The sequence below is a fragment of the Eptatretus burgeri genome, chromosome 11 (genome assembly GCF_056783735.1).
Source record: "Eptatretus burgeri isolate ZD-2024b chromosome 11, Ebu_testis_v1, whole genome shotgun sequence".
NCBI classification, from domain to species: Eukaryota; Metazoa; Chordata; class Myxini; order Myxiniformes; family Myxinidae; genus Eptatretus; species Eptatretus burgeri.
This window is the reverse complement of record NC_140971.1, coordinates 94491203-94518319: the sequence shown is the minus strand read 5'-3', so window position 1 is coordinate 94518319 and position 27117 is coordinate 94491203. Positions and strand designations below refer to the sequence as shown.

General features: G+C 42.6%; 1 protein-coding gene across 2 annotated transcripts in view; it reads right to left on the bottom strand.

The window, feature by feature from the left end:
- Positions 1-27117, bottom strand: part of MBTPS1 (membrane bound transcription factor peptidase, site 1) — a 189619-nt gene that overhangs the window by 4710 nt on the left and 157792 nt on the right. For both annotated transcript variants that reach the window (XM_085847449.1, XM_085847450.1), the window contains exons 14-21: positions 26097-26266; positions 22210-22325; positions 16945-17101; positions 16734-16858; positions 16418-16495; positions 10315-10455; positions 6897-7028; positions 1218-1344 (exon numbers count right to left, since the gene is read on the bottom strand). In XM_085847449.1, coding sequence (XP_085703575.1) covers positions 1218-1344; positions 6897-7028; positions 10315-10455; positions 16418-16495; positions 16734-16858; positions 16945-17101; positions 22210-22325; positions 26097-26266 — 1046 coding nt within the window. The remainder of the gene's footprint in view (positions 1-1217; positions 1345-6896; positions 7029-10314; positions 10456-16417; positions 16496-16733; positions 16859-16944; positions 17102-22209; positions 22326-26096; positions 26267-27117) is intronic.

Below are 27117 nucleotides of genomic sequence, written 5' to 3'. Positions count from 1 at the left end.
CTTCACAAGCTGTTAGATATGCTGGTGCATGTTAAATTACTGCTCAACTCAGCTTTCAGTGCTAGGACAGCAGTTGACTGGAACTGTCCCTGTGCTCAGTGCAAAACCAGAGCATTCACTCCACCTTATGTTTTCTGCACATTTCTTTACTTGGTGGATTATTAGACTCAATGCCATAATGTCTGCCCATTGATGCTGCGCACTCTCCCCTTGACCATTAAGCTTATCCAAAACCTCCACTTTCTATATCAAAGACGTCACTTTCCTTGACTTATCTGCATTGGGTTCACCACGAGCAACAGTTTTCCTCTTGGGAGCCATGGTTAAAAATTACTAAGGGCAATAATAACCGAAAACATAGGAATCTATTACGATTCCAAAGAAACACAGTGTTGACGTGGAGATAGGTGCAGGAGAATACTGTACGCGCTGCGTCTCGGAATTTCAAAGACCGTGTGAACCTTGTTACCCTGCGCGCGCGAAGCGGAAAGTGGGGTTAAGCGATCGGTTGCGTCGTACGTGTGCTGTACGCACGTATGTGTCTGCATTTAAAAAAAAAATCTATGTTCTCAGCAACCATTAGTCTGATTGACACAAAATTTTCCAAATAGGTGCACCTCCTCCTGTATAATTTTTACGTCACAGTTATGACGTCATAGGTCACGTGGTACAGGCGCCATCTTGGAAAAACCGAAAAACTTTGCACCTCTATTTCTCCGAAACCAATCCGTGGAAAAATTTACATACGGCTCATCGTGGAATACTCCCCATGGGGAATAAGATATGTTAATCATGATGTCATCGGTGCCTTCATTATGACATCATAATTCGACAAGTGCAAAGCTTGATCCGGTCAGTATGAAAAAAAAACTTCTCTGAAATTGTTGAAACCACTCACCGATCAATGCAAAACTTTAATTGATGAACTACCCGTGGGAAATATAGTTTGATAAAAGTGACAACATCGGTCACTGGTCTGGCACCATATTGGATCAAAGAAAAAAAAGAAAAAAAAACCTTCAAAAAAACAAAAAAAACACAAGAGTTAGTTTGCACCAAGTCCTTCTCAAGATTGTGCAGGGTAAGTATTATATGAATACCATCTTGTTTCCTTAGGTGGAGAAGTTAACCAAAAAAATAAAAAATAATCCTTTCAGAAAACAACATTTTGTTCTGCAACATGCTGAAAATATTTTCTGTGAGTTTGCATCACTCACCTGATTCCAGTCCTGTTGAGTGGCTGTGGCTTGGCCCAGGACAGGTGTGGGCACGCAGGGAGTGGCCGGGCCCGTGCCTCAGCCAGATTTGTCTCAAGCACTTTAGAATATCGGTGCAGATGGTTTCCTGGAAAGACAGGAATTGATATGCAATGGAGTAAACCGAGACAGCAAGGTTGAACCATGCTGTGTAACCAACCCTATCATACAACTCTTCTTGTACACTGTAATGATAACAGCAGCAAAGCTCGAATATTTGCAATCACAACGCCTTCATCTGAAAGCTGGAATGTAATAACCAAGAGAGATGGGGAACATCTGGAAGTTTGTGGGAATCGGTGCGAGAGAAGAATGATAAGGGTGTTATGAAAAGAAAAGCGAAGCAACAAGTATAAAATAACTAACGAACTAACTCAACCTCAACGCCAATAACACCAGTTTCCTTCGCAGTGTCCAAAGCCATTCGTTGTCGTACTTTGACGAAATTTGTTGAAGAGATTGAGAAAAAAATTATTTGCATGTTCGGTAGTAAATGGAAAAAAAAATCTGTTCAAGAGGCAGATTTTTTTTGGACATTGTCGAGGTTCGTATGAGGGCGAACACAGAGAATGTACAAGGGGAGCAGGAGACAAGAGAGGTGGGAGAGAAGGAAGGAAAAAAAGTGTGGAACAGAGACATGAGGAGATCTGTGGAAGGGAGAGGGATGGGGGTGCGGTACACGGGGTAAACAAGATGGACTCTAAAGGGACTTTCAGGTCCTCACACGACAAGGACTTTCAGGAAGGAAAGCAGGGAATTTGAAGGAGGTGGGTTTGTGGTGGATTAGTGGGGGTAGAAAAGATCGTGGTTTTGGATGGGGGAAGATAAGTGATGGTGGTGAACAGCTGTTTTGAAAACCTGGAGGGAAGAGTGGGATTGAAGAGAGTGTGGGAGTTTGGTGTAAAGGCGGGAAAAAAAGGAACAAAAGCAAAAGTGAGCAGTGATTCTTGATGTTGGTAGTTTTACCAGAAGGGGGTTGCTGGCGAAACGTAAGCACCTTGTGGAAATATGGAAGGGGGGCATATCTTAGACAAAGAAGAGGTGGGGGGGCAGGCTGGAGAGGAAACGGCAGAAGACAAAGACCACCGACCTGCCTGCGGTAAGAGAGTGGGAGACCCAAAGACTCAGCCGCATCACAGGAGATACCAATGATCCTAAATGCCTTGGTTTCCACAGCGTGAAGCCGAGAAAGGTGGGAGGCAGGAGCACCAGCCCATAGGAGAGAGCAGTAGTCCATCAGGCTGTGGACGGAATATTTGAATGTGGACAGAAGCTCAGGTGTGCCAAGGAAGGACTCTGCACGACGGAGGATGCCCAGTTGTCTACTGCTTTTGAGGCCAGCCTGGAAATGTGGTATTTCATGTCTCTGATTTCATGTCTGGCATTGAGTACCTCCATCCATTGATGGGAGAGTGGAAGCAGCATATGCAGGGTTGAGTGACCTGGTCTGAATCCAAATTGATGATCGGAAATCAAGATATTGGAGAAGAGGAAGGATTTAATGTCTGAAGCGATGATGGATTCTATAACTTTGCTGATGATTGGGAGAAGGCTGATTGGTCTGTCGTTGCAGGGATCTGTTTTTGCACCTTTTTTATGCAGAGTGGTTATGTTTGCTGATTTCCAAACAGATGGCAGATGACCCAAAGCAAATGAGAGGGTAAAAGAACAGAGAGAGGGTGAGCAGGAGCAGCAGAGCAGGTTTTTAGGACACGAGGGCTGATGCCGTCTGGACCGGTTGCAGAATCTGAGTTGAGGTTTGTAAACAAACTCTCCACCTTGTCAGGAGAAAAGGACACAGAGTCCAGGAACAGCTGGGTACTACTGGGTAAAGAGGGTACAGAAAGCGATGGGTTTGGGACACAGAATTTAGAAGTCCAGGACTGAGTACAGTATAGTACTGCACTCGTTTATTTTTCTTCTTTTTATACGCCCGATATACAGTATATATCGGGGCGTATTATTAAAAGATGTATTCATGGTGGGTATTCATTTTATTATATACTTGGTGACATTCTGTATTAATTTACCAAGTTATTCTGCATGTTGCATTTGGTTAGGTTAGGTTTGGTTTGGTTTGGTTAGGTTGTGCAAGGTGTCCAGACAGAAGCCCCCCAGGAAAGCACCTTTGATTTATAACACTACGTGTTTGGGAAAATCTTTTTTCACATTTTTGCTATACACACTACATTCGTGTAAAGCAACTAGTTAGTTTAGCGAGTGCCAGTATTTAGCTTGACTTATTTAACCCATTGCAGTTCACTGAAAGAAAAATGGCTCCCTCAACATGGTCCATTCTTTTCAATTACCTTCAACAAGTCTTTAAAAAAAGGTAAACTTTTTCCATGAAAATGGAACTTCAATGGATGGGATGGCAGGGTGGGGAGTCGAGGGGGGGGGGTGGAGGGAGGGGAGGGTGAGTGTGTGATGCACCAACAATGATCATTTTAGGTTGTTGGTTGCCAACATATGGTTGTTGGGTTGGCAGGATGGCCGAGAAATATGTGCACTCACCTCTAAGTTGTCTATCCTTGGATCGAATGTTTTCCCAGTCCCTCACATGCAGGGTGATGAAATCAATGTGTTTCCCATCCCTCGGATGGACGTTAAACTGGGCGTCCTGTCAGCTGACATTAGTTGGTGGAAGTTAAAGATCCCACGTCACACATTTGGGTGTGTGAGTTGTTGGGGGGGGGGGGGGGGGAAAGGCTTGAGAGCAATGTTGGTCAGGGATTCACGAGTTGCTCTCTTCCTATGTTAAACACGTGACCATCAATTTTTTTCTACGTTTCCGAAAACAAGGCTCAACAGACGACGAGAGGAAAAAGAACCAAGAATGGGCATCAGCACATATATCCTTAAAAATCTCCTCTGTCACTCTTGCACACCCTCTTTCTGCTCTGTTCACCCAATCATTTGCTCGAGGAGTATTGGCCTCGTCCTATTCCTCATCCTCACATGGCAGACAGGTTGGTGGGCTCCATCTTCTAATACTTCCTTTCTGGTTTCCCACACTCTATACTTTGTTCTCCCCCCTCCCCCCACTGGCAACGATTGTGTTCTGATTTCGTTATCACGGTATCTAACTTTGGCCAATCACGGTTTTTGAACTGAGATGAGTCATTATTTGCATCCGCATGGACAATTACCTCTCATTATGAGCCTTTTCTCATTTCTTGCACACCATTAATTGGAGTAATCAGACCGGGAACGAAGCTAAATTTAATAATGAATCATCGAACAGGAAATGACATTTGGAGAACGTGGAATACGAGATCTCCAAGATCTAGTAGACCCAGCAGTTAATAATGGCGCCCGAACGTAAAACGATGGATAAAATGAATTGTGCCAAAAGGAAGAGAAAGGTTATGACAATGCACGAAGAAATAGAGTTGTTAGATACGTTGGCAAGAAGTGAAGGTGCAGCATCTGTGGGGCACCATCACCGGGTCAATGAATCAACTGTGTGTAACCGTGAGTCAAATATCCACGCAAGTGTTCCCGCACTGCGAAGCACAAAAGGCTCATTCCCATTCCGTGATCCTCAAATTGAAAGGATGGGAAAAAGCGCTAATGTTTGGCTCGAGGACCATTGCAGATTTACCAATCAAAGTCAAGACCAATTACTGCACCAGTCCCAAGAAGGAAGCCAGATGAAACAACATGCACGCACGCATGCAATATTTTATTTGAAGTGATAACCATCACTTACAAGAAATTTACTGATTTCCCAACTACCCGGATCATCAGTTGGGCAACGTTTTTCATTCCGAAAGGTTTCAATCCTTTCAGCCCAGAACCTCTCCAAACGGTGGATCCAAAACCCTGGTCGCAGGTCCACATCAGTAGATTACTCAACATCAACGGACCCACAACCTCAAAGTTGTGTCCAGACAGTCAGTCAACACAGAAATATAATATCCAAATTCGAACTTATTTAATTAATCCTTCTATTTAAAATACTAGTACGTGCTCGTAAAAAAAAAAAAAATAATAATAATTTCATCAATAAATATTCAAACCGCAAGCAACAAACAACAACCACACAGGCCATTTCTTTGCTCTCGCGTGCCCATACGTGCATGGCCGGAAGTTCGCATATTATTCACAGTTATGATTATTCGCAATTTAGTTTTAATACCCAATTATTCAATTAGCGCCAATGTATTTACCATTTTGCAATGTCGTGGCAAGGAAAAACAAAAAGAGAAGAGAAGAGAGAAAAAAAATTTACTTCCTGGTTCGGAGCATACCAGCACTCTGATGTTACCGAAATGTATGCACTGTCTAATATGAAAACGATCATAACTTGGGGCATTGTGTTTATCTATAAATGCGCATAAGAAATCGAGAAATTATGAGAATACCTGAAGTCATCACTCTCCGGAAGCCCGTACGTTGTAACAAGTAATGGGGAACGTGGCTGAGCTTCCCTTCCCCATCGGCCACGCCCACGCAACAACGTGTCTTGTCATTGGTTGGTAAATAAATTGCCATAACTTGGGAGGCACTTGTCCGATTAATATCAAACCTTGAAAAGGCACATCCTCAGGTCCCCAGCAATATATCTGGCAAGTTTCAATTAGATCGGACCAGCGGTTGTCGAGAAACAGCGGTCACACACACACACACACACACACACACACACACACACACACACACACACACACACACACACACACACACACACACACACACACACACACACACACACACACACACACACACACACACACACACACACTAACACACACACTAACACACACAGCTGGAATTATAGATAGATCACTGCATATGAATAAATTAATTTTTTTTTAAAGCAACGTTTTCACGAAGCACCCGGGGCCGAAGGCTCCAGTTCAACCACGGCTCATGGAACAAATCAAGGTGAAGGGATTTATGTTGGAACAGGTTTTCAACGCCAAAAGAGACGGGATTATTTTGGAAGAGGATGCCATCTTGTATCTTCCTGTCCAAGCAGGGAAGATCTTCTCTGGATTAAGGTGGCCAAGGGTTGTTTTACCCTTCTCCTTTTATGGCAATGCAGCAGGCAACTTAGTTGTGCTCCCAATGATCCAACAGCCATCACAAGTTCCACATCAACATCTTTCTAACCTCCACCCAACTTAGTTGTGCTCCCAACGATCCAACAGCCATCACAAGTTCTACATCAACATCTTTCTAACCTCCACCCTCCAACAGCATCATCATCGTTCTGAGCTAAGTCTTGTGTTTTCTATTTACTGCAGAGAACAGTACGAACGAGTATGTAATATGTTTTCTCTCACCCATCTCACTGTTTTGGAATAAACTTAAAAGGTAAAACTCGTGTTTCTGTTTAATTTACACTGTATCTGTTGTAGTTATATGTTTATTTCAATGTTAACATACTTCATCTATAAATATTTGTGTTTATTTCAATTGTAATGTGTTTATTTCTCGCTGCTGTTGATCTTCCTCAAAGTCCAGGAACCGAACCCCCATCTTCCCATTGGCCCTTGGTTTCCACCATCATGGTTTTAACTATCGTGGCATTTTCCAGCAACCTAACCCCCACAATATTGGAGGGTTTACTGTACCGATAACATTACAGGTGTTACCAATTCATCCTCACTAAACTTGCTGGGTGAGTTGACTTACCATCCATTCGCTGTGGCTGAGAGTCCACATGCGGTAGTTGATATTTCTTCCCATTACCATGCTCAGTGAAGATTGGTGAGAGCACACCATATGCTGTGTATTGCAATATGGCATCCAGCAACCAAAAGCAGTCTGTGGGCACACAGATATGAGTGGAATAATAACACATTGGAATGGATAATACGAGACTTATTATGCCATCCACACCCGACTCCACTCCACTCCACTCCACTCAACACCTACCCCCCAGCGCCGCCCCCTCAACCCCACCCCTTTCCTTGCAGAAAACAATCCTAGTTTTTGAAATGTTACTCTTGTCCTATGAATCAGTAAAAAAAAAAAAATCCACCAAATTTACAGAATTAAAAAGAAAAGAAAAAAACGAGAGCAAAGTCGATGGTGTGCAATCACAAATCCCCACGCTTCCCACCTAAAGCAAGTTGAAAGATAGCAAAAAGTTCCACCAAGAATGACCCAATATCAAATTTTCAGCGCAAAAAACAAACAAACAAAAAAAAAAAAACGGCCCGCTGTGACCCTATCCCCACCCAATGGGACATCAACCGGGGGTCAAATCCCAAAAATCATTACACATTTAATGTGTCGTCCCCCCCCCCTCCCCCAATGTCGACTGCATATAAATCAAGTTCTACGACGTCGCTTCGAGACGTTGTTTCGCTGCAACGTCGCTGACAAATAGGGGAACACTTTTCTAATATCATGACGTTTCTGTACAACGTCATCGGTTCCAGTCAGTGCACCACATTTTTCAACTTTCCTCCCTCCCGTGTAGAATTTGTAACTATTTGCATCGGCAGAACAGCATTCCAAGAGATTGGTACAGTGCAACTAGTGTACGCATCACGATGTAAAGTGATGAGAGGCAGAAGAAGAACACATCCCGTACCCACACCATCTTAATCTTTATTCAGAGAACTTACCCTCTTTGTTTGTGAAGTAAATTTCCACTAAATATCACCTATGAGTGATAAACGCCCTGCTAATTGATACCGAATACAATGAGTTTTCCACGAAGAATCAAAGGAAATCAATGTCTTTGAAGACTAAGATGAACATCGTGAGATGTACTGGAGAGAGGGCAATGGTCATTGCCCGATCCCTCTGCCTGCCACCAACGACCGCACGGACCATCTTTAAGATCATGAAAACTAGACATCATTTGACGTCGTTATGTCGACCAATATGCCGCCGACCACACAATTACATCACTACAACACTTGGACCAAGTTTGATTTAAATCCCATAATCCAATCAGTTTATCTTTACATCAAAATATATTGCTCCGGTTTTGAAAAAGTGCCCCCGAGAAGAGCATTCATGTGCACATAGGATTCCCCAGAGCGAGATATTTCATGAGTTTATGTGGTAGGTAGACCTTTGCCCCTTGCCCGGGAGTTTGGGTGGAAAATGAATTGAGGCTAGTTTGTGTATTCCCGGTATGATATTCCCTTTCTCAACCCGCTTTTGAATCTCCTCAATTCACCAACTAACAGCCCTAACCCTAAACCCAAACAGCTCGGTGCCCGGGGATGCCCGTGGCCGCCTCCACAGCTTGACATGGGATTTTCCACTGTCGGCGCTGTGCCACGCCCCCCCCACTACCCCCCCCTGGTCTGGTGCACACCAATGGGTAAGGGCCGCATGGGGTCAAAGGATGGTTGCGTGACGTTTACTCTGAAAAGAAAGCATGCCCAGCCCAAGTTGCTTTAAGAGACGGAACGCAAGGGAGTTCACAGAGCTGTTGTCGATGTCCTGGGGGTTGTTGATGCACCAAGGGCACAAGTATATCCATCCCAGACTGCCTGTTCAAGAGATTGTCTTCTGGAGTGCGGGTCACGCTGGATCCAGCTGGACTGGGATAAGAGGTGCAGGAATGAGTCGTGCCAAGGCCATAGGCGAACGGCCCATGAGCTAAGGGCGTGGTGCAGTCCCCCAGGGTCATGCAGCTCCCCATACACTCACAACCAACACCACTAATCCACCGCCCATCTTCTCATCTTAACCCATGCCCTCACTATATTTGGCCCGAGGTAACCCCGCATGTTGAAGTCGCTCCCACACACATAAGCGTGAGGTCAGGGAACAGTCATCCCCACACTCCATGCTGCTTCTTTCTCCTCAGTTCTTCTCGGATTGAACGATGGCGCATGCCTGTTGTCCAAGTAAGGTGGAGGGGAATTCGTATTAGGGGCAAGTCTGCTCTTGAACTTCACGCTGGATCCAGATGTACTGGGATGTACTGGATCTCTGCCTGCTTCATTAATCGTTTGATGATTGCCTGCCTGTGTAATTAAAGATGGACGTTGCTTTAAAAATACGTGCTTCATCATTATCGCCTTTTTTGTGTGTGTAAATAAATAATTGTTATCTTTCAAACCTGCCTCGTCCGTGTCCCTTCTTTCGTTGATCCAACATAGCTTGTACATAATCGTTAGATGGGAAGTCTTGCTACACTCATTGACTCTGTGGGTTAGCCAGTGCTGCACTCTCTGTTCCACTTGGCAGTGATACGAGTGTGCGCTGTAGACGTGGATTATGTTACATGTCACCAACAGGTAACACAATGTAATAGGCGAGAGGACCCTGTTCGACCTGGTTATCCCAACCGGTTTTTTTTTCTCTAACAAATTTTTTTTTTGGGGGGGGTTGGAAATCACTTAAAACATGAAGAAATGCAAAAAAAAAATATTTTTTCTCTAGCAATTTTTTTTTGGGGGGGGACCAAGTCCAAAATCTAATGGCATGATCCTTGGACCATATCTAACCCCCCCACCAAGTTTCGTCGAAATCCGTCGAGGAGTTTTTCCGTAATACTGTTCACAAACAAACAAACACACAAACAAACAAACAAACAAAACGAAAGGGGTGAAAACAGTAACCTCCATCCATCTTCGAAGATGGCGGAGGTTAATCACACAGTGATGACGCCCTTGAAGCATTGGGGGTGATGGATTTTGCTTCATCCTGCTCACAATTGCCAACTCGCTCACACTCTACATCCACAAGGTCCATCCACGACCATCATCGGTGAGTACTTCACTTTACATGGTACTTTTTTGGTTATTTATAATCATGCTTTTATTTATATATTTGCTTTTTTTTGGTATTTGACCTGTTGACCGAGGGCCCCAGGGGACAGGGCCAAAAATAATGCTGCTCTCACACATTTTTGTTATGTGGTGATCATAACTCTCAAGTTTGGTGAATTTCTGTGCCACAGTTGAGGAGATAGCGAGACGGACGGACAGACAGTCAATTACAATACCCCCCCACCATTTATTTTATAAAGCGTGGGGATAAAAACATCCCACAAGGCCACAATTTACCAAAACATGGGACACACACACACACGGGAAGCGATTTATCAGATGTGCCCAAAGGATGAATGTGATCCTACCTTTTTGACGATGACTATCGTCCAGGCAGTTTGAATCCCCGTATAGGACTAAACGGCCAGCACCTTCACCGGGGGCTTGGAAAAGGCCGAGCACAGGTACGGCTGGCTGCGTATATACCTCTTGCCGCAAAACCTCCACACCTGAATCAACAGAAAGGTTTGACAGGATGTCAACACAAGACTGCATTCGTCAAACTGCGATGGAATAGATCATTGAACTGTATACTCAAAATGAGTGAATTAAGGTGCCCGCAATCATCCATGACTGTAACCTTCATTGAACATATGGACCGTGTTGGATATCGTTAAGCATATGTTCATTCGTTCAGGCCCCAAGGGTTTTCTGGCATTCAAATCCTTAAATCTCACCTGTCATGTTATTGTCAGGTCAGCAGAGTACTCTTAACAGCCAAATCAAAGCCAACATCATCACCTTGTGTTTTCATGGGTGAATAAATGAATCTTCCACACGAAAAAAAATGTCAGTGTGTGTGTGTGTGTGTGTGTGTGTGTGTGTGTCTACTCCATAACTCCAAAACCATAAAACCTATCAGCCTGAAACACTGCATGTATACAAAGAAAACTCCAAGGAAGCGCATGACTGAAAATTGGGTGTTTGGGTTAATTAAAACACCCCTTTTAATGATAATTAACGCTTTTATTTTATCATAACCTTTATCAGGTGCATGCTCAGCCACCCTGCTCTTTGGGGTCTGACGGTGTTTCCTGGGTAACTTCGCTGTGGTCTGAAGCCGCCATGTTTCTTGGCTTGCTCAACCATTCCTTGACTTGGTACATGCACCACGATTTCTTTACGATAAAGTGTATTTTTTTCACTTTCCTCACTCAATATCGAATGCCTGTTCATCATAGCTACGAATCGCTGGGTACATTGCAATGCTTAGAAACGCCCGGAGACGTCAGCGTTCGTGGCTTTGTTTCATTCTCGAACATGTGATAACCTTGAGAATCTCTTAAACTAAGCAGAATTACAAAATTTAAGCTCCAGAATCAAACTTACAAGCAATTCTGACTGCGAAAAAAAAAAAGAAGTTCATTTGTCCAATTCGGACACATTTGACATTTCGGACGTCTCCGGAGTCCGGGAGGTGTATGTTTAATATGACGGTTCGGTGATTGCTAATTGCATGCCAAGCGAGCCATTTCTTATCAACCGTTTCGTTGAAGTGCTAAAGCCACTTGGCGAGCGCTCTACAATATTCGCACTGTCACTGAATATTGTATGTCGATTGACTTGAACAAAGTTCAGGAGCCACTCGCGTGTGTTGTTGGCCACGTGTTGTTCTGCGGTGCAACAGGTGGTGGCTGGCTCGCTGAAAATGTGAAATTATATTTTCCATGACGTTTCCCCCTTTTTGTTCTTCCATTACTTCGACATCGGTTAAACTCCATTACTTCGACCCGTCACTTCGACATCGGTTAAACAACAAAAAATAAAATAAAAATTAAAAAAAGACGGCGTTCACGTCTCTCACATCGACTGAGCTGCGCGGTGGCGGGCGGTCACTCGGGTGGTGCCTCTCTGGCTGAAAATGTGCAATTTCATTTTTAGATGACATCACTTTAGTTAACCTTTCATGCGATGTGTTTTCATTATCTACCCAACACTTCGACATTCATACGTATTAAAAACAAACAACATTTGTTTTTGGACACAAAAAAAACCAAACAACAGCCTCATACATTTGGGACAATATTCAGCGACTCAGCCTCATGACCAACATGCGAGTGCTTCTAACATGTGATTCATCCGCTATGGAGTTTGCTGCAAGCCTGCTCAAACTGAGAAATGGAGCCATGGTATCTGAAAATCAAGATGGAACTATCTCGATGAACAACATTGGGAAAACAGTTGCAACACTTCAACAACTACAAGAGGCAGTATTTCCAAAAGTTGCACATAACTTCCATGACCACAAATGTGCCACCAAAACGGATCGATCTGATGTCTGAACTATAGTCTGGTACTGAGAGTGCTATGAGATGTGGTGGTACCATCTCCGACTTATTTCCAGTTGTTACTGGAGTTCATCAGGGGTGTGCACTGGCCTCGCCACTTTTCAGCGCTTGTATTATGGACTGCATTCAGGGGAGGATGTCGGAGAGATCAAGCTGCGGTGTATCGTTTGGGAATGTCAAGATCTCTCACCTTGATTTCGCAGATGATGCAGTCACCTTTGCGGAGACTGTGGAGATCCTTTTGCGGGTCCTCGAGGTGCTGAATGAAGAGTCGGAGACGCTGGGATTACGGGTTTCCTGGGTCAAAACTAAGATCCAGGCTTTCAATGACATCTTGGAATCTGCTATCTTGTCTGTCTGTACCTGTTTGTGGTGAGGATGTTGAGGTCACGGAGAGATTAATTTACCTTTGCAGTGATATTCATGTCTCTGCTGGCTGTGAGCCAGAGGTCAATAGACGTCTGGGTTGGGCCTGGGGAGTCAAGGATTCACTGGATCATGGGGTGTGGCACTGTCGCTACCTGTGCAGAATCACTGGATCTCTCCATGGTGAAGAATCACTTAAAAATTAAATAATTATCATATCCAGATCTGGATTCGGATCTTCACCAAAATCAAATCAATCCATAATGGTCACACATCCAACCTGTCCACCAAGTTTCATCCGAATCCGTCCACGACTTTTTGAGACATCGCGCTATACATTGGTTGAGCCTGATCTTTCAATAGTGAAGAATCACTTGAAAAATTATCGGTTCCGGATTCGGATAGTCACCAAAATTGAATGAATTCTTCCTTGTCACACACCAAGTGTCCACAAAGTCTCATCCGTATCCGTCCACAACTTGAGACATCGTGCTATATATCACTTTAGACCCATCTCTCAATGGTGAAGAATCACTTAAAAATTTTTTACTAGTCGGATCCGGATCTTCACCAAAATCTAATCAGTTCTTCCTTGTCACACACCCAACCTGCCCACCAAGTTTCATCCGGATCCGTCCACAACTTTTTGAGATATCCTGCACACAGACAGACAAACAAACAAAAATAAAAACAAGTCTGAAGACGACGATGGTTCACGAGTGGTATTTGACTATGTAGATTGTTTCAGAAGTCAAGGATGAGACAATGTGATAACGTTTGACCAAGTAATAAAAATGATTAACATGATGTGGTACGAGTGACGGGTTATTAGCTGCAAAATGTCGAAAACCGGGTTTCGTTCAACAACTTTCAAAATTTGACCTTTGCATCACCTTTAAAGGTCACAAAACAATGTTGTGGACATTAAAATAAGGAAACAAGATACGTGATATAGTTTATTGGAGTTAGTTCGTCGAAGAAGGTCAAAAACCCGGTTTGATTCCCACAACTTTGAAAATTTGACCTTTGTTACCTATAAAGGTCAAAGGTCAAGGATTATGACATTTGGTGCACAACTTCCTCAGTAACATTCCAGGAACAATATAACGTCATTTCGGCTGTACGGCATTTCGCACTCCTCGGATTATCCACACTTTGATGAAATCAACGTAAAAACAAACTCGAAGGGGGCGCCACGGGCAAGGTGTTTGAGATAGAGCAAAATGGTTTCAAGACTGTAAGTGGGGAATGACCTCAAGATTATGCATAAAAAATATTGTCATCCAAGCTCTCAAAGTTTGGGCGGTCGTATGATTTTTATGTCAAAATTCGAAATTTTCTACGTTTTTGACCTTGTGACGAAAATGAAAAATCGGACAACGACAAGTTTAAGATAATTCATTTTGCTATTCAAATACCGAAGAACCCATTCCATTCAGTCAATTCCCGAGGAGAAGATAGATTTTTAATCTGACTACCCCCTAAAAATGGCTATTTTTGGGGCGTGGCTCTGCCCACAATGGGCGAAGCACGCCCTCATCCAGGAAAACAGAACTAGACATTGATATCGAACACATAACCAAGTTTCATCAAGATCGGATCAAAGTCCACGAAGTTATGCTCTGGACAGAGACACACGGACATAACGAATATAGTGGTCACTCTGGCTGGCGCTCGTGAACCAATAAAAACAGACAGAGAAGCGTAAAAACAACCTCCTTCACTTTCGGTGGCACAAGAAATAATAACAATAATTGCTAAGGATAATGCTGACTGCTTTAACTCGGTCTTTTGCGTAAACTTTTCCTGTACACATCCTACCACCCACCCACCCCAACCACCGTAAACAATCCAACAATAGGTGAACTTCCCTCATGGTCAAGGTAGAGAAATTCCAAGTCACTCTCGACTCATCTGCTGCTTCTGATCCTGATGACATCAGTGCTTTGCTACTTTAAAAATAGCACCGCAAAGCACGCGTAACCCCTCAGCCCCTTGATGCAAACCAATTTCAAGATGGTGGCCAAATTGAAAATCGCAGCACACCCTTTTTCGAAAGGAACCTTCCTCTACTCAACCCCAACACACCCAGCAAAAATGGATTTAATCGGACAAGGCGTTTTCCTCGAAATTGACGGAAACCAATTTCAAGATGGCTGCCGTGGCGGCCACAGTGAAAATCGCAGCGCGCCCATTTTGGAAAGGAACCTTCCTCTACTCAACCCCATTATACCTCGCCAGAATAAAATCAATGTGTGAAGCCGTTCTCAAGTTATTGTCCGGAAACCAAAATTAAAGATGGCTGCTCTAGCCGCCATATTGGATATCGGATTGCGCTGAATATCGAAAGGAACCTTCCTCTAACCACCCCCATTTATACCCCCATGAAAATAAAATCAATCTGTCAAGCCGTTCTCAAGTTATTGTCTGGAAACCAAATTCAAGATGGCTGCCCAAGCTGCCATATTGGATATCGCATCGCACTGAATATCCAAAGGAACCTTCCCCTACCCAGCCCCAACACACCCTGCAATAATGGATTTCATCCGACAAGGCGTTCTCCTCGAAATCGACGGAAACCAATTTCAAGATGGCTGCCATGGAGGCCACATTGAAAATCGCAGCGCGCCCATTTTAGAAAGGAACCTTCCTCTACCCAGCCCCAACACACCCTGCAAAAATGGATTTCATCGGACAAGGCGTTCTCCTCGAAATCGACGGAAACCAAAAGTTGACAGACGCCCGGACGCCCGCCCGCCAACGCCTGTGACGACAATACCCCTTAGCCCAATTCGGGCTGAGTGGTAAAAAGTAAAGTGTTCATCTGCTCAGTTTGCTCATCTTTTTCTGCAATTTTCCATGTTCTTGTCCAAAGGCCACCTCTGCTGCCTAACCCAGGAGAGACAGATGTGATGGAAAAAAAAAGAAAAAAAGAGCGACCCCAGTGCAATCAGTTCTGGTTGTGTCATCTTTATTATGACTTGGTACGAATGTTTATTGTGCATGAATTGAGGTTGTGAAAGCGTATTACAACGCAATAACAAGTTTTGTTTAATAAATAATAAATGAACACAAAAACTTCCAAAATACATAGCAGAAAGTTTTATGTGCAGAATAATTTTGTTTCTACTTTTATTACTTCTGCCACCAAATAAAAGGTGAAGGAGGTTATGTTTTCACCCCTGTCTGTTCGTGTACAAGATATCTCAAAATGTTGTGGACGGGTCCGGATGAAATTTCATGGACAGGTGTGACAAGGACAAACTGATTAGATTTTGGTGAAGATCTGGATCCAGATCTGATGACAAGAATTTTTTCGTGATTCTTCACCAATGAGAGATAGGACTAAACCGACCCATAGCATATCTAAAATAGTTGTGGACGGATTAGGATGAAACTTGGTGGACAGGTTGGGTGTGTGGCAAGGACGAATTCATTTGATTTTGGTGAAGATCCGAAACTGGATCTGGATACCAGAATTTTTTTTTTTTTTTTTAAGAGATTCTTCACCATTGAGTAATAGGGCCAGAAACGATATAGTACTGTATGGCATCATATTTCAAAAATATTGGGCCTGATATGTTCTCGTGGATTATGTGCTGGAGGTATGTGCTCTACCGAGTGCCCTTCTCGTTTGGATATATACATAAATATATATCGTCACGGTTGAAAGATGAAAAGCATTTGAACCAGGCAAATGAGAAGCAAACAAGGAAGTGAGCAAGACGAACAAAGGAGATGGAGGATAGTTATATACCTTGGTCTTTGAGTTCTTGCGTGACAATGACACCTTCAGAAGGAAATTGAGCAATGCTGCTGCCTGAGGCGTAATACACTGAACAGAATAAAGACAAGGTCATGTTAACGATGCCCGTTTGACGTCAGCAAAATTCTCATGACTTTCTTTTCAAAAAAATGAACGTGGCACACCCTGGAGAACAAAAACATTTTATAACAACCACCATTGCAACTCATTGGTTCATTTAAAATTGACCACCTGCACGCATAATGCACGGCATTCACAAATGTTTCGACTTTGGAGATAATAAACTTTACAAAGGAGGAGCACTTACTCTCATGGTCAGCCATCGTGAAATCTCCCTCATAAACACGGTCACTGAAGGCCATTCTCCATGGGGACAGAAGGTCATTAAGAGCTGGAACATTTGCACCACCCGTATCAGGCATCCACCATTGTCTATGCAAAGTGCAAGGTGAAAACATTGGTTAGACAAATTGAATTCTGCACCGATGTCAGGATAACGCGTGATGTGGCAACAACACCTTGTGTTTTCGTCGTAGAACTTGACCTTCTGCATGATTGAGACATTGTACCAGTCGGCCACGACAAACACCGAGAGACCTCGGTCCACATCACGTTTCAGCTTCGCAACTTCCTCGGGGAAATATTCTTCTTCCCCATCGACGAGCAGTAGAGTTCCTGGGCAGAAATATTACGACAAATTGGCCCACAGGTAATCCATTCATGATTTTCGAAGTCCATGTCCTCAATTTATCATTGGTGTTAAATTATATTGCTCCAACTTGAACGAAATCATCATCAAAACATACTCATGTATCTGTATACCAGGTAGGCCCAAATACATTTTTTCTTTCATCTGCTGCACAAGATTGTGGGGTAGCATGATTTGGCTGGGGGCACGGCTGTGTCGCTGCTGTGATGCCCTCAGCTGGTTAGGCAGGAATTTGTAATTTGTTCATGGTGCCAGAAATAGCTCCGCTACTCTTCATATTGTTGTAATTCATATTGTTGTGGCCGTTCGGTCGTCTCAGTCACCTGGTTCAAATCCGGTAAGTCACCTCAATGCGACCGTTTTAGGGTCTTTTCTGCTGGATTATGAATCCAATGCCACGATACCGTACAGAATGGAAGTCCAAAATTGGCCCAGCAGTACGCCAATTAGGCATCACGTGCCTTTTGCTAATTAGGCCAAGTCAGCCTGGTGCGCAATGCAGTCAAGGTGTGCATTGTTGAGAACTGCAGCCAATTATACCTCAAAGGTTCTTTCTTATAATTGCCAAGGAGAACGACCACAGCCAGAATTCACAAATATATATAGTCAGACAAAATATACTTAATATAAAATGGCATAAGGAAGGAAGCACAAGGAAGCAATAACAGCACACATTAAACAAATGAACACCTTCACCCTCTGCAGATGCGTGCCCATGGACGAAACAACAACAAAAAATCGAAATTCCTTCATTAGCCAATACCTTAGGGACACATCAGACACGATGTGAGCGAGACAAAGCAGGAAAGACAAGACAGAAGAGAGTTGGCGGGCCAAACCCAACACTCTGCAGGATGAGTTCCCCCGCAGTCCTGTCAAGTCGGGCCAGAAAACATCCCGCGCCAATTCCGTGGTGTCTGGCCCAGAGAAGAGAGGTGGGCGTAGCTCTGGTCGGAACAGAGGGCTGAGGAGCGTAGATTCTTGTGTTGATTCCGGGAAACTCCTCCCTGCACACCTGCTTTTATCGCCTCTGGACTGTGCGTCACAGATGAAGCATCATGCCCCTTCCATCTCAGTCACCATTGGAAGCTGCTCAGGTTGGGTGGGCAGAGCTATCCCTCCATGACTGCACACCCCGAAGCTATGAGGCATCACAGCCCGGTTATGATGACACGACGGAGTTTGCCGCCAAAATTTGCGCCGCCGGCCAAGCGAAACACTAAATAGCATACAAAACAGATTACAGAGGGCAGAATGGTAAAAATGGGGTTAACAAGGTTTGGTAAATTTAGACACAGACATGGGGATAGGTTGACGTCATCTAACTAGACATAAAAGCGATGCATATCTAATATCACAATTAATTACTTTACGCTTATGTTTGACATTCACTTTAAGGAAATAACTGCTCTATTCTAACTTTAGTAACCCCCTTAGGAACCATTTCCAAAATATCGTAACACATAAAGGAACTCATAAAGTTTTGTTTGACAACAACAAATGTTTGAAATGTGGTTATTCAAGGGTCCTGCATTCTCAGCCATTTTCAAGCCTAAAAATTACTTTTAATCATGTTAACATATTGCTACTTTTTAAGCATAACCTTGTGAAAAATAAATAAAATAAAATAAATTTAAAAAATCAATATTCGTTCGACCAATACTTAAACATGCGTTGGAATACGACAGGAAAACAAAGGAAAGGATGGAAACATTGACAACAGCATTTCAGAAACTGCAGTTTGGTCTGTGCATGGGATATTTTGTATTTGAACTTGTTGGAACTCATTTATGAAAGAGTTCACAATTGAAATTAAACTTCATTGCTTTTGTTGCCATTCAATAACTTAGCTATACATTACTCATGAACTAGATTTGGTGTACTCTTGAGAATTTAAACAGTTTAGTCGGCCCACGAGCCGAGTTGGTGAAGGCTTCTAATTGAACAAATTGATGTCCGGGACTCGTCACAATAGTAATAAAAGGGGGTTGTCAGAAACGGACGATTGGGAAAAGGGAAGTTTTGGATTATTGGCAACCACATTTTGACGGGGTTCTCAAACAAATTGGGTAACACGAGTTCTTCTGCATCGAAAGGTTAAAAAAAAAAATTCCATCAAAGTTGTCATTCTAACGTGAAAATTGGTGGGTAACGAAACCGTGACCGGCACCTAAATACATCAGTGTGCATAGTCTTCGAGGTTGGTGCATGACGTGCAAGGAATTGTCGTCTGAACGCAAACTCCACCGATGTCAGCTCTACATTCTTCTCGACAAAAACGATATAATCATTCCTCTGTTAGTAGTACCATGGGTTACGAGCAAAAAACAAAACAATTTTGTTAAAAAAAAAAAAACAACAAAGGTAAAAATACATTCCGAGCAGGCCAATGTCACATATTCTGATAAATAAATTAATCTGTTAACTACTCCATGGCATCAAAGGCAGAAATGCAATGTGGACCAAACACTAACTTTTGATATACATATTATTCAGTGTGTGTATCACATGGCAACGAACGTGAATAACTATGAAGGTTACGATTCACTTATTCGGATTGAAAAATGAAATTTCCAAATTTAATACCAAATTACTCTTTAGCAGGTGTGGAATCAGAATTCTGTGGTATTTTCATCATAACCTTTGAAGAAAAAAAAAAAAGAAGAGAACTGTACTTCAAATTTAGCACACGTTACATTTAAAGTACGTATTTCAAATGCACTGAACCAAAAGAAATGGGATCCATGACTTCACCTTTTTAATGAATATTTTCATTTAACGAAGTAATACCAATTCAGAAATACGTTGAATATTTTTCCAAACAGTGTAGCTATATACATGCTGGATTGCTGGTAGTTCAGGATATGCTCCACACTTAACTATGTACAAACTGAAAATTTGAATGATGGGTTCAAAAGTTATGAACAAAAACACATTTTTAGGCCTCGCTGATGAAGTCGCCAGAGGTGTTACGTTTTCAGGTTGTCCATCCGTCCGTCCACGCAAATTTTCTTTTCTCTGCAACTGCTTATCCGATTGACAAAATTTTCACCGCAGGTGCAACGACTCGTGCAGAATGTTTGAATGACAATTATGATGTCAGAGGTCAAATGGTGTGTGGCAGCTATGTTGGAAAAAAATTTAAACTTGGCACATGTGAAGTACTCCCCATGGGAAGCAAGTGTGATTTTTGTTGATGAAGTCATAGGTCGCTTCGTTATGACATCAGAATTGCATACGTCGAACGCTTTATCCGATGAGCATGAAAAATTTTGAGGATCATCTTGGGCTAAATTCTATCGGGGGAAAATAAATTGACAACGTCATCTATCACATGGTTCAGCAGCCATATATATATATATATATATATATATATATATATATATATATATATATATATATATATATATATATATATATATATATATATATATATATATATATATATATATATATTTTTTTTTTTTACATAAAAACCTTCAAAAATCTTCTTCTCCGAAACGGCTGAACAGATCGAGGCAAAACTTTACAGGTATGATCGCCTATCCATGAGAAACAAAAACTTCTCCACCTATGATGTCATAGGTCACATGGTTTGGCAGCTATGATTTTTTTTTAAATAAAAAAAACCTTTAAAAAACCTTCTCCAGAATGGCTTGACAGATCGAGTGGAAACTTCACCCACATGCTCCCCATGCCTTGGGGATACCAGGGTGTTCACAAATAATTAACAGGTCACATGGTCTGGCAACCAGATTGGATTGAACGAAAATCTTTGAAAAATCCTCTCTTGAACCCCGCTTCATCAATTTATGTGAAACATCAAAAATTATGATCCAGTTGTCATGGTGAATATATGTTTTAAATTTCAACCGGATCAGACGCATGGTCTCGCAGCCAGAATTATTAAATATTTTGAATCTGGGTTCAGGGATTTAAATCAAACTCGGTACAAGTACGACGTACGTATAATGATGTAATAATGTGGGTGGAGGTACATCTGGCAACAACGTGACATCAAAGAGTGCCCTTGTAGTTTAATATATTTTTCAAGTCGATAATTAGTACGCAAATTAGATGTGTGACATCACAAAATCTCATCATGTGATATGGCAAAGTGTGATAAGGGAGAAAAAAAAATAAAGTTTTGAAAGTAAACGAAGAGTTTTTCTTACTCAAATGGAATTTTATTTCTCTCCGATATATAAATGCATTGAGGAAATTGTAGCTTTAAGCAAAAAATAAACTTGTTAACATGATTTATGACCATTATCAGATATTAAAATGTGACATTTAGTGTGTTAACAAGCCAATGAGGCGGTGAGCAAACCATTCATTGGCAAGGGAATCCAAAAATAATCATAAAATGAATGTTAAACCAAAATGGGATGGTTAGGATTGAGAAACAAGTGTTGACATTTTGGGAATTAAGTGTGTACAAACCCCCCCCAAAAAGCAAGCAATCAAAGCGTGACATTAAACACAAGCGAAACAAATCTCGGCCTTCACATCCCATCCAAAGTAAGCTTCGAAGGAAGTCTGAGGAGGAGGTTTCAAAATAAATAAATAAACTTTAAGCTAATAATTTCCAGTCAGACATTTGTGAATGTTCCGGTTGTGAGAGTGCAGAACCACACCACCGACCATTTAAAATTTCACAAAAAAGGTCAGATGTTATCATCATTTCGTGTGCAGCCTGTGCCTGCTGGTTGCATCATTTCTTGGAGCACAGCTGTGCCGTTGATGCAGAGTCGACACCCCCCCCCCACTCCCCACTCCCGTTTCCAGTAAGCTGGTAGTCATTTTGCTGACAAGCTGAGTCAACCCACCTGGTGTTATTTAACAGCACGACAAGGGTTCAAAATCAAGACCCTGAGATCTTAAGGCAGCCACCTTAACTCTTAGGGCTGATACCAGTCTGAGAAGTCATCACAAAACAATAATTACAATGAAATAAATGACAAGTGTGTATCACAAATTGTGTGTATTGTGCAAATCACAAAAACACTGATAGTGTGAAATATTATTGAACTTAACTACAACAACTCCACAATCATCTTCCACTGCAGCTTACCGTACTGGCTTGCATCGAAGCAGGTGAGAGGAGCACCAAGGACCTCAACAAAATAGCCATTACTGCGCAGGTGCTGGTACAGCTCACGAAAGTTTGTGTGAATATGGTCACCATTCCTGCATAATTAAACACACCCACACACCAACCCACCCAAAAAACGCAGTTTAAAAAAAAATGTCCTCCTTAAAGTACATCCACAACTGATACAGAACAAGAAGGCAGCGATTGTAGATCGCTGATGGTTCCCGGGACAGCCAACTCACAATATTAGCTTCTTCTTCTTCTTCTTCTTCTTCTTCTTCTTCTTGCATATGGCAGCTTGGCCGCTGTGTCGCTATCATTTTGTTGGGGCGCGGCTGTGCCGCTGATGCTGTGCCCCTCTACCAGTGCACTGGTACTCATTTCGCTGACTCGGAAGGATGACAGGCTGAGTCAACCCCGCCTGGTGTTAAGTCAGTGGCCAACGGGGCTCAAACTCAGGACTCCAAGATCCCAAGCCAGCCACCCGAACCGCGAAACCAACACCAGGCTTCGAAACATTAGCTAAGAGGTTGCAACTGAAATTCTGCCTCATAATGAAAACAAACTTTTTTTTTCTTCCAAAAAAGCAGGACACCACAGACACCAAGACGAAACACTTGATGCCTCCCCTCTGGGAACCATAATAATTTTAAAAACAAAAATAGGGGCAATACACCTGGTAGAATAATGATACTGAGGAGGAAGTCAAGGTCAGACGGAATCAGCAAAATGTACCAATGAATCCATGTCATCGCAAATATTTATTTTGGGGGGAAACCCCCTTCCAACCGCATCCCCCAACATCCCCCCACCCCCGGAAACCCACTTGGAACCTGATTTTTTTTAAAAAAAATAGCATGAACAAGCTTTGGTCCATCACAGGTGATGAAGGTTGTGGTCAAGTTTCATCGGAACTGTGTGTGTAGTTTCTGAGAAGAAAGCAAATACCTATTTTGGGGAGCAACCCCCCATAGGCACCCGGAGGGCACGACACTTTTTTTTAATGCCATGAACAAACTTGGGTACATACCGGGTGATGAAGATCTGTGGCTTTGCTACAGGTAACATGTGAACCTGTACTAACCTGTTTCAGGGTCGGGTTGTCAGCGACTAAAGTCTCCCCCCGACCAGGTTTTATGGTGAGGAGGGTGTATGAATATGGACACCCAGCAGGATTAAAAACAAAACCTGTCAAAGGAGGAACTCCTTGTGAGCCAAGGCCATCCATATCTAGTGACCAACTGTGTCTGCGGACTCCCTCGTGCAGTTGGGTTACTTATTTTATTCCATGTTTTTTTGGAGGTTGGTGGCAGGATTTGTACGCCGGCCACCATAAAATCCTTCATGCCGCAAAACACACTAAAACTGCAAAAAAAAAAAAAACTTAGATCCAGGCTTTCAATGACGTCTTGGATGCTGATATCCTGGCTGTACCTATTTGTGGTGAGGATGTTGAGGTCACGGAGAGATTCACTTACCTTCACAGTGATATTCATGTTTCTGCTGGCTGTGAAGCAGAGGTCAATAGACGTCTGGGTTGGGCCTGGGGAGTCATGGATTCACTGGATCATGGGGTGTGGCGCTGTCGGTACCTGTGCAGGACGAAAGTCTAAGTCTTCAGGTCTTTGGTGCTTCCAGTCTATCTCTAGGGATGCAAGACTTGGACTCTGACCAGGGAACAGAGAAGGAGACTCAATTCCTTTGGTACCAGGTCTCTTCGGAGAATCCTTGGCCATCTCTGGTAGGACTTTGTGTCCAACGAGTGGTTGCTGAGACAGACTCAAATGAGATTTGTTACCTGCATCGTCCGTGAGCGTCAGGTGCAACTGTACGGACATTTGGCTCATTTTCCTGATGCTGATCCTGCTCACCAGATTCTCTCAGCGAGGGAGTCTCCTAAGTGGAGGCCAATGGGCTGACCACGTGCCTCGTGGTTGATCAGCATCTCCAGGAGACGGGGATGGGCCAGACATCTACCTGGGGGATGGCCAGACATAGGCCTCTGGAGTACAGGCAGAAAGTGGATGCAGTGACACGCCTCTCCGGCGCATGATCCCATACCTGACCTGACCTGACCTGAAGGTTGTGGTCAAGTTTCATCAAAATCATGTGTGCATTTCAGTGCACTTCAGAAGAAGTTGCAAGTGTTTATGCATGGACGGACAATGCGCCATCCCAAAAGCTCCCCGGAACTGCATTCCAGGTGAGCTAAAAATGAAATAACGGGGAAATATTTCGGGACTTGGTGGGGAGGGAATCAAATTCTTGAAAATTACAAAAATAATCGTAATAATAATGATAATTGAAAATTGGGAAAAAAGTCTAATTGAAAAAAAAAAAAATTCAAAATTGAAAAAGAATTGTAAATTTTTTTTTAAACGTTTTCACACTTGTTTTGGAAACAGTGTTCAAGTCGCAAGCACCCCTCCCCCCCCCAAGTTGCCAGTGTGGCAGTTTATAATTCTGCTCCTTGTGCTTGATCTTCAAGGTCCACAGAATCAGAAAAAAAATTTGATGCGATTATCTTTATTTTTAAGTAAGAAAGAAAGAACTTGATCATGGTATTTAATTCCAATAACTTTTTGAGGTTCAACAGTTAAATATGCAAACCCGTCTAAGTATTGCCCCTAAAATTTTCAACAAAACTGTGATGACATAATTAAGGGAAAAATTTGCAGCAAGCAATGGAAAATGGGAGCACAACTCGCTTCAGACTCATCAGAAAGTGAATTTGACGAATAATTTTCTGATCAAAATTCCTCAGATTATGACAATAGTCAAAATCATTATGTAGAAGGTGCTGCAAGACCGTACACGTATGAACCCGAGGTCGAGATGACCTGGTGGGTTACGTGATACATGATAGCTGTTTTTTTTTGGGGGGGGCAGGGCCAATCGAGCATAAAAGGATATCAGAAAACATTAAATCTTCGTTTCAAGCTATTTATTCAAGAAAACAACAATGATAAAGTGTTAATAGAAGCCATATATATTCATTAAACCAAACACGATTTTTAACTCACCTGGACATGAGTCCGGTGAGCCAATGCGATTGAGAAATGTTCGTCGGTAAGTCAGTGAATCAGTAAACACTTCAGTCATTATCGCTTGAATCAAACACACGACTTTGATGAAACTTGGCCACAAGCTTCATATCTGATGCTTCTTGAAGGTGTTTTGACAGCTTAAAAATTTGCACTCATTAACGGGTTGAAATCTGGCCTAAAACACGAAGAAATTCCGGCCCTAACCTACAGGGGGCATTATATCCACAGCACAGCCATGCCCTCAGCCAAAAACATGACCTGTAAACATGTATCACAGTAATCAGCATCGAGAGGGCTTCCATTCAACCCATCACATGACTAGATTCTGTGCATTCACAAAATTTCGACATTTTATGACATCATCAACAATTTCTCTTGATCAAGGTGAGCTCCAGGATCCGTGGTCCAATTTTTTGATTCGTACACATATGAACCTTCAAGTCTAAGCTTCCAAAAAAAAAGAAAAAAGAAAAAAATCGCTTAGCCAGTTCACGGGTCTTAGCCCAGCGGGCTGGGAATAGGACATGGGTTTGCTGACGTCACTGGGTCACCCTGTAACACTTGTCGTCGAGAATGACATTTGGGATCTTGGTTTGAATCCGTCACCCGCAACAATTATTTTGAATAATCAAAAAAAGCGAAAAATGAAAAACAATTAAATAATGGGGAAAAATTCTTTAAAAAAAGCGGGACACTACTGACACCACGAATAAACACTTAATGCCGCCTCCTGGGAACCATAATTAAGTACCCAATAGTGTTTAGCTTCAATGCAACAAATTGCAACAATGAGAAACCGTCATGAGCTGTTGTCCGTACCAGTCGAGAGGGTCATTCTTCATACGCAAGTTGTCTCGAGGAAAGTAGCCTGGTGGATATCTCAGGTTGTGATATTGGTCCCAAAGTACACGTTTGGCACGTGGCGGCGTCGCGACAACCCGAACACGTACGGGCAAACGCACGGTGCTAATCTGCTCTGCACTGCCTTCCTGCATTTCCGAATGGCAGAAACAACGTGCAAGTGATTAGGCAAACATCTGGGACACAAGTAATCAGAAAGAATAAACGTGGAATTTTAAACTACACAAAAAAAGAAAAACTAGAACGGTGCTCTTCAACATCGTGACGTTGACGGACATGCCTCTGCCCACATAATTACATCATGATAATACTTGCACCAAGTTTGGTTATCTTTTCAGCTGTTCTCAAGCATCACATTTTGCCCGACATGACCTCTGACCTCCTGATGCCAAAATCGAATCCGTTCATCTTTGCATCATAATTTTACTTTAACCAATTTGGTCAAAATCCCATCACTGGTTCGTTCACAAGTTAGCACGGTAACAGAATTGTACCTAACGGGACCTCTGACGTTTGACCTCTTTCTTGCCCCCATCATCTAATCAGTTGATTTTTGAATCATTATACATACTTGCACCAAGTTCAACTTGAATCCCTTCAGCCGTTCTCAAGTTAGTGCAGAAACGAAAACCTATTACGGATGGACAGACAGCTCGAAAGCATTATTTTTTTTATTTAAAAAGAAGAAGAAAAGGAAGAAAGGAAAACAACACAAAAACTGCACACATCACCTTATTGCACCCAGAGACTAATAAAAATGCCAAACAATAGAGGAATGCGAAAACAGTTACGAGTCGTGCAAATCAAGTTGACATCGCTCGTCCGGTCACTTGTGATCAAATGTGGCTTTGCAATTTGGATTCTGTAACAAAATCGGAATCTGTACAACAGAAGCACAAGGGATCACCGCCATTCGAGAGATGTAGCACCTTACCCTTAGCTGGACAAAATAAAGGCCGAAATTCACTGGAATGCAAAG